This window comes from Misgurnus anguillicaudatus, chromosome 3 (genome assembly GCF_027580225.2).
Source record: "Misgurnus anguillicaudatus chromosome 3, ASM2758022v2, whole genome shotgun sequence".
NCBI lineage: Eukaryota > Metazoa > Chordata > Actinopteri > Cypriniformes > Cobitidae > Misgurnus > Misgurnus anguillicaudatus.
In genome coordinates, this window is record NC_073339.2 from 32,555,586 (window position 1) to 32,569,617 (window position 14,032).

General features: G+C 38.4%; 1 protein-coding gene across 6 annotated transcripts in view; it reads left to right on the forward strand.

The window, feature by feature from the left end:
- The window catches only part of rapgef2a (Rap guanine nucleotide exchange factor 2a), a 54,356-nt gene extending 47,384 nt beyond the window's left edge, over positions 1 to 6,972 (forward strand). For all 6 annotated transcript variants that reach the window (XM_073864771.1, XM_073864780.1, XM_073864792.1 and 3 more), the window contains 6 exons: positions 3,136 to 3,353; positions 3,610 to 3,738; positions 4,779 to 4,883; positions 4,968 to 5,127; positions 5,329 to 5,861; positions 5,947 to 6,972. In XM_073864771.1, the coding sequence (XP_073720872.1) occupies positions 3,136 to 3,353; positions 3,610 to 3,738; positions 4,779 to 4,883; positions 4,968 to 5,127; positions 5,329 to 5,861; positions 5,947 to 5,972 (1,171 nt within the window). In that variant the 3' untranslated portion in view covers positions 5,973 to 6,972. The remainder of the gene's footprint in view (positions 1 to 3,135; positions 3,354 to 3,609; positions 3,739 to 4,778; positions 4,884 to 4,967; positions 5,128 to 5,328; positions 5,862 to 5,946) is intronic.
- The last annotated feature ends 7,060 nt before the right edge of the window (positions 6,973 to 14,032 follow it).

Below are 14,032 nucleotides of genomic sequence, written 5' to 3' on the forward strand. Positions count from 1 at the left end.
AGTTATAAATTTCGAATTGTAAATGTGTTTTTTTCTAATATCCCTGCGGCACAAAAACTTTGCAGGTGTATAATGTAGCAGATATACTTAAGCTTTTCATCTTCAGTTGCGCTACTGTATGTGTCGGCAACCCGAGATGGGGCGAAGAATAAACTATGGCCCTGTCCCAAATGGTGAACTTCATGTGGACTTTCTCGTGGCCTTTAAAGGATTAGTCCATTTTCTTAAAAGAAAAATCCAGATAACCTACTCACCACCATGCCATCCAAAATGTTGATGTCTTTCTTTGTTCAGTCAAGAAGAAATTATGTTTTTTGAGGAAAAATTTTTTTCTCATTTTAATGGACTTTAATAGAGCCCAACATCCAATACCCAACCCAACACACAACAGTTTTTTCAACAGAGTTTCAAAGGACTATAAACAATCCCAAACGAGGCACAAGGGTCTTATCTAGCGAAACAATTGTCATTTTTGACAATAAAAATAACAAATATACACTTTTAAAGCACAACTTCTCGTCATGTAGATCCGGTCGTAATGCGCCAGCTGACCCCCCGCAATACGACATGATGTCAAGAGGTCACAGAGGACGAACGCGAAACTCCTCTCCAGTGTTTACAAGTGTTGAGAAAGAGGACCGTTCCTACATTGTTGTATGTCAACTGATACTAATTAATGTCTTTGTGTCAGTTTATTGTTTACAAGGGTCCGCAAATGTGCGTTTCATATATGAGGCTGTTTACACTTGGCATTAACATGCGTTTTCGTCGATCGGATCACAAGTGGACGACATTAATGCCAGGTGTAAACAGTGTTCAAAACATTTTGAGCTCGTCCACTTTCGACCACTTTCAACCACATCCAGAGGTGGTCGAAACCACTTTCGATCGGATCGCTTTGGAGTTGCGGAACGCACATGTGGTTGAATGCGTTCGAACAGCCACACGCGACCGCCTTCTCTCCGCCCATTTATCTAATCTGAGGTATTAAACACAAGTTTTACATCTTATTTTTTTACTTCTGGCGTGAACATTCGGTGAACAGCGCTATTTTTAGCCTTTCATTGATAAAACTAAGCGGCTGATCTCCGTAGTTTCGTTTTGAAAGCGTGTGAAAGTTGCGCGATCCTATTTCATCAATTGCGCTGAAAATTCAAAGAAAGCTCTTACAAAACACTGTGCAGTATGTTTACTTGCTAAACAAGCAGTGCACTCCGATTAGTTTAGTTTGCGTCCATATAAACTCATAATTACTCCCGCTCGGGTTTGCATGACAGCAGACAGAGAGACTCGCCCACCGTCTCACAGACCACCCCCTCATAGTATTCAGCACAGAAGCGGTCGAAAGTGGACAAAAGAGACGGATTTAAATACCAGGTGTAAACGTAATGTGTCTCTCTCGTCCACTTGTGATCCGATCAATGAAAACACATCTTAATTACAAGTGTAAACAGCCCCTATGTAACACCTGACCTCCCTACGTCACTACGCATTTACGTTAGGTCGCGCTGGACCGGACCTAGACGAAAAGTTTAAAAGTACATGTTTTTTATTTTTTTTGTCAAAAATGACAATCGTTTTGCTAGATAAGACCCTTATGCCTCGTTTGGGATTATTTATAGTCCTCTGAAACTCCGTTGAAAAAAACTGTTAAGTGTTAAGTATTAAATGTTGGTGTCCATTAAAGTCCATCAAAATGAGAAAAATCCTGCAATGCCTTCCCCAAAAAACACAATTTCCTCTCGACCGAACAAAGAAAGACATCAACGTTTTGGATGACATGGTGGTGAGTAGATTATCTGGATTTTTCTTTTAGGAAAATGGACTAATCCTTTAAGTTGCGCGTGATCGCTTAGTCTACGAACCCGCAGGGTGTCCCATCTGTCATTTTTACGGTTGGAAGTGTGCTCACCAGCGCCCCCTTGGCTTTGCGCACTTTACCAACCCAGAAGTCCTTGCGAAAGAGCAATCAGAAGACGGAAGAAGAAGTTCACACTGACGGGCAACTTCTCTTCCTATTTTCACTTTGACGTTCGAGTCTGTCACAAAATACACCTCCGGTGCAACCATGTGGACTCGCATCAAGGGTCCCTAAAGTCTACACTACATTATGTCATCAAAGGGTGGGCTCTGATGAGGACCACAAGTCTGGAGTATGCCATTTGGGACAGGGCCTCTATCTCCAATATTTTGAATTTAGACTGCAATACCAAGTTTAGCCGCTAGAGGTCAATGTTAGATACAGCTTCTTTGATTTAAAATGTTTCATATAAAACGCATGTTAAACACGAGGCACGGTGCATCTTCCTTTTTTCCAATGTGCTCGGGAGGTGGTGCTCCACTGGCGTCTTCTGTTTCTTTGAAACCATGAACCGGGCTCTCCATGACGCGAGAAAAACGTGCAAAAGATAAATGTATGCAGCTATGTCACTCATGTAAAATGAAGTGCATCTAATATATCATAATTTAGCTTTCTATGCAATTACACACAGAGCAACACTACTAATATTACTTTTTTTGTCCAACTAGCTTATGTAACATTAAATACTACCGTGCAAAAGTTTATGGTCACTTTCTCTTATCTTATCATATTTTTCCAGAAATTACACTAATAGCAAATTCATCAAAATAGGGAGTAACACAGATGGAACTATGCAAGTCAATACTGTGACTGAAAAAATCCAAAATAAACCAAATGTATCTTTAATGAGTTAAGAAAATATTAAATAATTTAATGTAATATTAAAGAAAATATTTACTTTGTTATAAAATAATGTATATTAAAGCTAGAAAGCACTGTTTATGTATTTTTAAAGTATTATTATTATTATATGCTAAATAATATAATTTATATATAACAGTACATTTACAGAAGTATTGTGCTTTTTTGAATGTTAAAATAGGTCTGCAGTCCTCCTGCGAGATGTCACTTGATACAAGGTGCCCCAAGCCAGTTTGAGTTTGAGACCTCTGCCTTCACATGTAGTTTTCTAATTTAGTTAGTCTGCTCTGTGTTGTGCATGTAAATAATCCTCATGGCTACGCTAACCAATTTCTCCAGGTTCCACTGGATTGATTTGATTTGTTCAGTGAATAAGCTGATTCAGTAAGATATTGTTACTTGTCTGTGTGTAGATCTCTGAGTCAGGTGAGCAGCTCGTCTCTGTCTGACATCGGAACGATGGGTGGGAAAAGGAAGGGTAGGCGGAGCTCTTTCCTCAGCACTAAGAAACTCTACGAGGTGGAGATGATGAGCAGACGCGTGCGGCAGTATTTAGACTCGCACGCTCTCGAGAGCAACGAGGACAAGCTTCATGAGCTCTCTATACTGTGTGAACCACCCAACAGTGCGAGTGAGTCGCAAACTAACACACATTTGACTTTTTCATTTATTTGTTTCCTGTACGCACCATACACACAATAAACATAGTAAAATAAAAAATGGATGGTTGTTCTATAGCAAGTCAGGACATAGCAACAACTACAAATTTGATTTTGTGTACTTAAAAACATGCGATAATGGTCTTAAAATTAATATCGCAACACAATTGCATTTTGTACTCAAGGTCTGCAAATGGGTGCTAATATTGTGTTTGTTCTTGTTTTTAGCTCTGAAGATCTCAGGTGAGAGGAGAAGAGCGGATGCGTCACCTGTCAGTCAGAGGAGCTCCACTCCTCAGCACCTAAATGGAAATCCTGACCGCAAGAAATCAATCGACAAAGACCTGCTGCCATTCGGTTAGCATCTTTTCTCTTATACGGGTGATTCTCACGAAAACTTGGTTTTAAAAATGTCAAGCATGAAAATGTAAAAATTGCTTACATTTACTTTTTTTCCCACCAGACATTGAAAAACAAAGTCTGGAGTTAATGGGAACATTAATTTAAAAACTTTTACTTATCATTTAACACTTTTTGTAACATAATTTAAAAAATGAGTCCTAAAAAATCTCATTACCTCAACGGTCAGAAAACATCAACACTGACATATTTTCAAAATGACATGACAAACCTGAAAGAACATAATTTGGAGATTCTGCACATGCATTTAAAATCAAAGTATTATGCTTCTATTAATTAAATTAACATTTAATAAGCATCTGTTGCGGTAATGATAATCAAAATGTCGTGTAAGCATTCTGACAAGACAATATTTCAAATTAACTGTTAAAAAAATGATCTTACCTAGTAGCCATCTTGAAGTAACTGGTCCATGTGCTTGGTCACTCAAAATCAAACTTTATTAAAATTCTGTATGTGTGCTTAAACTGTTCTCAAAAAGTGTTGCGGAGGATGAGAACATCAGGCATGGACACATCATTTTCCTATACATGAATATTCAGTAAATATTTTTTCTCGCCAAGTAGTCTAGCAAATCATCCATATTGTCTTAATATTTTTGAGTTAATTTGATTAAATTACAACATAACGCATGTTCAAACACAGCCAGACACATTGCGGTAATGAGAATTTCAGCAGAAAATGAGATCGAATTTACAATTATAAATTCTTATGTTGAAATCACACATTGTGCAAGGTAGAACACAGTATTGTGTTAATTCTGATGCTTTTTAATGTTACTATATTACACATTTTAAAGCTAAAATCATTAGTGCTGTGGTGTTCCAATGGTTTTGTGAGAATCACCCATACATACATAATTGATCACACATGATGTATTTAAATGGCATCCGAGCACCCTCTGCTGGTGGCTTTTAGTATTAGAGATATTGAGATGAGTTGGTGTGTCGCATTAAATAAGTTTCTTCCTCTTTCAGAAGAGGGGCGGGACAGACAACGAAAGCTGACGGAGGGCAGCCAATCAGATGCCTCGTCTCTGCTTTCCTCTCCGCGTACCTCACCTCGTAATACACCTAGAAAAGGTATTTAAACTAGGTATTGATATTTGTATGCAAGGAATTGTAACAGGAGTGTTACACCTAAAGTTATTTTTCATTGTCTTACAGCCCCACAGTTGGTGGTGAGCGATGCATCAGATCAGTTGAGTTTGTTAAGCTCCTCCTCCTCTGATTTCATCATAAATGACGACCACAACAATGCTCAAGCCCATACGCTTACACACACTCTCAACACGCGTAGGGCGGAGCCTGACCAAATAAGCCTTGGGTAAGAGATTTGCACACATTTATCTAATAGTTGAGTATATTTTATATAGTCTTATATAGGATTCTGATTGGTTACCCAGTTACTGTGTAAATAGAAATCAAATAATAATTTAGTTTCACAGGAACTAGGTTTTTAGCTGAACAATAGTACTTAAAGGGGCGGTTTGATAACTCATTAAAAACACACATTTCTTTCTCTCAGGTCCTACTCCCTGACTCAGGATCAGTGCGACCGGGCATCATTGGATGCAGCAGACAGCGGGCGTGGCAGCTGGACGTCCTGCTCTAGCGGTTCCCATGACAATATCCAGAGTATCCCACATCGCATCGGTTATTATGACAATCGCAGCTGGGAGACGCTGTCTGAAGGCATCGGACGTAGTCACGCGAGCACTCCTAACGGATGCTGGGGCGAAGACTTGGAAGGCGACACAGGAACGATAAAACGTAGAGGCGGAAAAGATGAGACTCCAAATACGCCAAGTGTCGCGAGTCGAAGGGATGGCCGTTTTAGAGAGCCACCACCCACTCCACCGGGTTATACCGCTCTTTCATTGGCTGAGACAGACAGTCCTCAAGTTCATGCTCATGGGCGACGGCCACCGGACTACACCGCGGCGCTGCAAAGGTCCCGATTTGTTAAAAGATCATGTGAACATCCTTCACAAGTACGCCCATCAAGTAGATTACCAGCATACAGCCATTGCCAGTCACCACGACGACCACAACAAGATGGTATGTTTGCAAAAAAATGCTGAAAATACTCCAATTACAGGTTTTTGGAAATAAATTGAATTCATTGTTTCTTTATCTTTTACAGAAAACGAGCAAATATCTGCTGTTTGAATGTCTTTGCCCCAAAGTTTTACGACAATCCATTGACATGACTGAAATGTGGAAACATGGCCAAATGAACTACAGCATAGCATTTTGGGTCTTCACGAAGGTCACAAGGTTTTGGCACTTTTAACAAAACAAAGAAGGAACGAAACCAAACAGTGCACAATAAAAATGAAGGTCATCGTCTCATGATGCGAATGTGATGCAATGTATCAGTGTTACATGCAAAAAGTGTTATTTCATTTCTTACGAAGGTTTGGTCTACCATGTTACTTGAGTTTGTGTTAAGAGTGAAACTGTGTGTGTGTGTGTGTGTGTGTGTGTGTGTCTGTGCTTGAGTGTGTGTAAGTGTTAAATTTACCACAGAGGGAGACGTAGCCCTCTTCAAACACTTGAAAACATAGACTGAGAAGCTGTCCCATAGACCTCAATAGTCTCAGATGCCTCTGTGTGCAAACATCAGTGTTTATTATATGGTCATTTTAAACTTGTCTTTTCTTATATGATCGTGTCCAACTTTGCCACAGGTTTTTGTTTGAGAATATTTTATGTTTTGTATTTTTATTTAATTTTATCTGTCGATTCCATTATTCCTGGCTATTCAAATGATATATGGCACAAATCATGAATTGTTGCACAAGTTTTCGAAAGCAAGATATATTTTTTGTAGTCAAGATCATATATAGTTGTTACAATAGGGTGGTCATGATATGGTCAGTAGTACATACTTACAGCAGTATATTTTTCTTAGAATGTCATGATGAATTGTGTTAGTTGAAGTGTATCGCTTATAGCTCCTTGTGTTATACCCAGCCAAATCTATAAGTACCACATGTATTTCTACGTCTTTTACAAAGACAACTTGCAAAGTCTGTAACTACTTTGTATTTTTAATACAACTATTGTAAATATTGGTTATATTTTGTTAAAAAATTTCAGAGACCTATTCTGTTACAACGCAAATCTGCTACAAATGACTGATGGAAAATAAACACTGTAGCAATGACTTTCGGTTTTGGTCTTGTATTAGAAAATTTGCTTTCACGATTTTTTTATGCTTTTAAATTTTGCAGGTTTACAAAGCACATCCTAAAGGTATAAAATATTTGAGCTGATAAACAGGGGCTTAGCACAGAGTTATGGGCCCTATACAAAGATACTGTGCGGGGCCCCCTATATCACTTTTTTAAATGATAATGTAAAATGAATAGTAATTAGTTCTTTTTTTTATGTTTCTATACACATGACATATAATTCACTGATTTAGTAACCGCTTGTGAATTACTGCCTTACAGCATTGAAGTCCTATATGAAGAGTTTGGTTCCAAAAGAGTTTGTTTTTTCCCCTCAAAGTCTAGTTTTTTGATTTGCATTTCAATTAAAATTTTTATTAACTACCGTTTGCACAGCTACACAATAAAAAAGTAGCACAATAAAAATATGATTAATGTAATAATAAACATGTTTTGAAAAAGAAATAAAAACCAAGTTATCTAGTTTTACAACTAAACTCTTCATATCATGTATAACAAAGTGTTGCTTGCATTTATGCTGATACAGCAGCACTGCAAATAATATTTTGTACATAATTTATCCTATACTTTAAAATAGATGGAGCACCTCAGTATCTTTTGAGACATACAAATTGCAGTCTAACATTATTTAATTGAACTGTGTTTTATTAACAAATACAATTAGCCATTAAAGGGACATTCCCCTTTTTTTGAAAATATGCAAATTTTCCAGCTCCCATAAAGTTAAACATTTGATTTTTACCGTTTTGCAATCCATTCAGCTCCGGGTCTGGCGCTAGCACTTTTAGCGTAGCTTAGCACAATCCATTGAATCTGATTAGACAATTAGCATCCCGCAAAAAAAAATAACCAAAGAGTTTGGATATTTTTTCTATTTAAAACTTGACCCTTCTGTACTTACATCGTGTACTAAGACCGATGGAAAATTAAAAGTTGTGATTTTCTAGGCAGATATGGCTACTATACTCTCATTCTGGCGTTATAATCAAGGAATTTGCTGCTGTAACATGGCTGCAGGAGGTGCAATGATATTACGCAGCAGCCCGAAAATAGTCCCCTTAGTAACTTTCAATACTGTGTAATATCATTGCGCCTCCTGCAGCCATGTTACAGCAGCAAATTCCTTGATTATTACGCCAGAATGAGAGTGAATCTATAAGGCAAAAAGTATATGGGCTCTCAGGGGCTCAGTTTAAGCCACTCAATGGCACGCCAGACAGGCTTCTGTCTTTTAAGTAGGGCTGCACGATTAATCGTTTTTAAACCGAAATCGCGATGTGAATGGATGCGATTTTCGAATCGCAAGAAATGCGATTATTTCGATTCAAAACTATTAAATATAACAATCATCTAGTACGCAGTTTTTGACAGTTCGCTTCATGCGCATTTTACGTTTGATGCAGTTTAGACCTATAGAGTGCATGAACACTGAGGTGCTGACTACACGTCATCACACCATTTGGAAAACATGAGCGCGAGCAGCAGTTCAACTCCTAAACAAAGTGTATGGCCATATGATTTCCGCATCACGGACAGAATCGCGAAATGCATACAAATGGAATTAACTGCACAACGCGGAATGCCATGAAGTTGGCAGATTTTGGATTCAGTCATTTTAAAAACGCATTATAACTCATTAACCGGCAAATGAAAGGAAAGAAATGCGCGAAAACATTTCCCTTTTGTGTAATGTTGGACTTAAAGAAAGGTGTATATACGTCCGTTTCTTGTAATGCATCGCAAACAATGACAAGCGCCTCATCAAACTATAAGCAGGTTTCATTAAAGCCCGGAACACAGCAGACGAAACAGGTACATTATACTTTCTTGCACGCGCACATCTGCACCGCTTTGAATATTTACAGGCATGAGGGTTCATGAAGCGCGCACACAGAGACCAGTCAGCACACGCGTGATCACTAAACTTAAGTTTTCTTTCTTGTCTAAGTGAACATAAACAGCTGGATGTTTATCAGTAGGCTATATTGAAGCAGAGCAGTTTTAAAGCTGTCTTGTGTCTTAAAGTGACAGTAACCTGGTGCTTTCTTTGTCAGAAATGTTTATTACACTCCAAAAATTAAAATCACTCCTTACTCTTAACTGAACAAGCTGCTGCAGCTCCACATTTAAAATCCTACAGTGAGGACTGTGCAGTGTTTTATTTGTATTTTTTGCTTATGTTAAATCATAGATTCTAATAACTAATATATTTACATTTATTACAGATGCCTGAAAAGTAAAACAAGATGAGTATAGTCTTATGATTAAAAGAAAAACTAAACATTTGCTTGTCAGATGCATTGTTGTAGTGACAGCCAAAATACATTGGCCTATATGTTATTTTAAATAAAACTTTCAAAAAAAATTTAAATTGTATTTTTTTTTAATGTTCTTAGATTAAAAAAAAAAGTTTGTCTGCAGAATAGCAAAGTCCTGCAGACAACTTGGTACAATGTTTAAGAGGTTTTAAAGCAGTAGCACAGCATCTTTCTTTGGTGCTATTAAAACCACCACAACAAACCTGGATGTACCTCTTTTATTATATACTAATGAATCGCACTTTAAATCGCGAATCGCAATTTTGATCAGAAAAATCGCAATTAGATTTTTTCTCCGAATCGTGCAGCCCTACTTTTAAGACAGTCTTCCTTTTGGCTATTGTCTCCTTAAAGCAAGAGGGAAACCCTCAGGTCTTGTCTGTATCTCCGACATGCCTTGAATTTGCCCCAGGGATGGCAAAGGCCTTTCTGGGGTCACGCCGAGGCATTCCCCATATCGTTTTAATGGCGACGCAGCATCTTGTTCCCTTCTCAGGGAACCAGGGTTACATACATAACCTGAGACAGTTTTAAAGTCCCTCCACCTCCCAAGGTCCCCTGCCACTGAATTAAAATCTTAGAAATGAATCTGTTTGTTTAGCAACATTTCTATTTTTCATATAATGTTACAATACAATTTTAATTTTTTTATAATTATGCAGGGCACAAAGTAAAATAGACAAACCAGTCATAACCTGAAAAAAAATGTTGGGTATAAAAGTCCCTCCACCTCCAAAGATCCTCTGCCACTGAATTAAAATCCTGGAAATGAATCTGTATGGCAAAAATGTTAATTTGTTCAGCAACATTTCGATTTTTCAATCTCTGTCATCCCGCATTATTAAAAAGAAACAGATAAGTAGAAACAGATAAGTTATCTAATCCGTGAACACTTGTTGGGATCACAATGGATACAGTACACAGTTGACTCAGCATCTATTTTTTCTCATGTCTCTATCAAATGTTGAAATATACAGTAATATCCTAGCACTTAGGAAAAATCGTTTTCTCATTTTTGGAAGTCACATTTGCTAAATGTTTAAATGTAATGGTAACTCACAGATGATGTGCAGCGCATTGATGGTAAAACAAAAAATAAAAATGTTCTGCCCTATTGAAATAAAAGGGACAATTTATTTGTTTACTGTAGCAGCAGGTTTAAGCGTATATAGACTGTTGTTATGACAGCAACTCTACTTCGAAGAACGGGCGTAGCAAGTGAACAAAATTTTAATTTAAGAACCTTACTATTGCGCTTCTGCTTTGGCTGTGAGATTCGCTGAGAATGAATTGGCTGTGAGAATTTTCATTCCAAAATGGCGGCCGCGCGACTGAAGCGCCACCTAGTGGCTGTTGCCAAAACCGAATCAGAGTTTCGCCTCTTGTTCTTCTATACTCTTTGCTACAAAAAGCCGTAGTTCACTGCCAAGCTAGGCAATATCGCATTCCTTATCGCAAGCGATTTGTCCGCGATTATGACCGTGATATTGCCTAGCTTGTCTGTGAATTACGGCTCTTTGTGGGAGAGAGAGATTACCTTGTTAGTAGCTCTTCAACACAAACCATCCTAAACAGAGCGAGCAAACCTTTTTGTGCATCGATCCATATTGTGAATGTCACATAAAATCATAAGTAAAATTACAATTACATATCTTGACATAAAATCATAAACGAATGTCATGTCTTGTATCAGTATTTATTGATTGATTTTTGATCGAGCATCACTTAAAAGTCTCATTAGCTAAGGAATCACATCCTTTGTTTGGAAACTTCAATTGAAGCAGATTGATTCACATCCACAAAACAGCCATGAATGTTATTGGAATAAATCAATTGGAGACCATACAGACTTTATATAAAATGACCCAGCATTGGGCCAATTTTACCTCAGCATTGTGTTCTGTCTAATATGTTTAGAGTGTAGGGAAGTAACACAACACTTGAGTGTCCAAGCAACAAACATGTCATTGAAGACTGCAAAATATTGTGCAGTGCCTGGATGTGGAAAAACACAGACGCTGCAACCTTTCCTTGGATTATGATATTAGGAATGGGAAGTTCACGTGGGTAAAACATTCGACCTGTAGCGAACAAGCTACAGGTAGATGTATTGTAATGTATTTAGATAATAAACAATCATTTTGCTACAGTTTTTGCTTGACCATGTAAACACATCAATCAATTTGGCTTATACATTTCTAATTTAATATTGCAACTTATAAAGCATTAAAATCTTTATTTAAAAAGGACTGTAGGAACTGGCAAATGTAAATTAGATTATTACATTTTTTATTTTCATATTGCACCAAACATTGCACATATAGGCAGTTTCTTAGGATGCATGTACTGTGACGCGATTACGCGTCTGGTCGGAACTTTACTTCCGGTTTCTGTTTGTTTAATGGTCTGACTAGTTGCTAAACTGAACTCTTGAACAAATACCTCATCTAAAGTAACATATGTTTTGGTTTCCTAAATCTACGTGTTGTTTATTTTGCTTGTTATATAAATAAACTACTTTAAAAGGAGTTATCCATGTGTTTTTCACAAAAGCTGCTTGATTATATTGTTACTGCATCTATAGCATGAAAAATGTCAATTTAAATACAAAAATGCATTGCCTTTTTACATATTGCGTTGCCATATTACATTCTAAATTGAATTGTACTACCAATAATGCTTCTGTAGGTACAACCCAAGTTCGGTGGGTCTGCAGCAGTGTCAATGGGTGCATGGGTGCATCTCAATTTGAAGGCTGGATCCTTTAAAGGACGTAGACTTTGAAGGCTGCAGCATCTCAAGTCACGAAGCAACTGAAATAAGACGGCCTATGGAGGCAGTTGGATGACCTTTTGTTCCCTTCCACCGATCGCGACTGTCAGCAGGACACAAGAGCAGTGGCATTTCAGACTTTTACAAATAAATCTTTTATTTTATAGAATATGATGTGTTGATGCATTAAAGGGATAGTTAACCCAAAAATTAAAATTCTGTCATCATTTACACACTCTCATGTTATTACAAACTTGTATAAATGTATTTTTTCTAATGAACAAGAAAGATATTTTGAGAAATGTTTGTAAACAAACCATTCATGAGCCCCGTTCACTTCCATAGTATTCTTTTTTCCTACTGTGAAAGTGAATGGGGCTCAGGATCGGTTTGGTTACAAACTTTCCTGAAAATATCTTCCTTCTTAATTTATCAAAACAAAGAAATCCTCTTCGCTCTGAAGGGGATTATACCTTTGGCTCTGAAGGGGCTGTAAGGCATATAGCCAAGCCCAAACGAAATCCGCGCCCGCAGATTTCGGCGGAAAGCTCCGCTGAATTCCGCGGCTATAATGCCCTTCATTGACAAGCACACATATCCCGCGGTTGTAGCCTGTACTTTGTGAGAAGAAATCTCATTGACAACAAGCACATATACATAGACTATCATGCGTTTGTGAGCCGTCATTGACAAGTGCATTATCTCTGCGCGTGCTGTTTGCTTGGCCGTTTGTAATGATATAGAGCTCAAACCATTTGATATTTGAGATGAAAATAAACTTACCGCTGAGTTAAGCAGAGCTCACTTGACTCTGTCGTCTATGTGACGCGCGACAGTCAGTACATGATCATTTCAAATCCGTTTACAAGACAAATGCTGTTGTTGTTTAATATAAAGTTTACATTTTGTTGTAAACATGATGAAATTATCTTCATACATGCTAATTTCATAATGTGAACGTATTAACAAAAGCTTTATATTCTGCTATAATATTTTACAGTATAAACAAATAATGTCATTTTATATACAAACTATAATTCTATCTTGACGTGCACATTAGGTTCATGTTGGTCCAATTTGATTCCCTCTCTTGCGCACAGTTGCCGTTGGTCTCACTCTCAGCCTCCTTCCTATTAAAGGAGGTGTTACTGTAAAAAATGCGCTAAACATGGCATTTTAAAAACTGGATGGTTTATTTATAGTTCGAATACGGATATGTCACGTCATGTTCAAATGCATATTCGAATATCGAATAAAAAGTGACAGCCTAAGGGGCACATCATCTTCACTCTGAAGGGGCACATCCTCTTCGCTCTGAAGGGGCAAATCCTCTAGTTTTGAAGGGGATTATACCCTGGCTCTGAATGGGCAAATCCCCTTGGCTCTGAAGAGGCAAATCCCCTTGGCTCTGAAGGGGCAAATCCTATTCGCTCTGAAGGGGCACATCCTCTTCGCTCTGAAGGGGCAAATCCCCTTGGCTCTGAAGGGGCAAATCCTCTTCGCTCTGAAGGGGCAAATCCTCTTCGCTCTGAAGGGGCACATCCTCTTCGCTCTGAAGGGACACATCCTCTTCGCTCTGAAGGGGCAAATCCTCTTCGCTCTGAAGGGGCAAATCCTCTTCGCTCTGAAGGGGCAAATCCTCTTCGCTCTGAAGGGGCACATCCTCTTCGCTCTGAAGGGGCAAATCCTCTTCGCTCTGAAGGGGCACATCCTCTTCGCTCTGAAGGGACACATCCTCTTCGCTCTGAAGGGGCACATCCTCTTCGCTCTGAAGGGGCAAATCCTCTTCGCTCTGAAGGGGCAAATCCTCTTCGCTCTGAAGGGGCAAATCCTCTTCGCTCTGAAGGGGCAAATCCTCTTCGCTCTGAAGGGGCAAATCCTCTTCGCTCTGAAGGGGCACATCCGGCTGGATGTGGATGTGCGCCTTCAGAGCGAAGAGGAT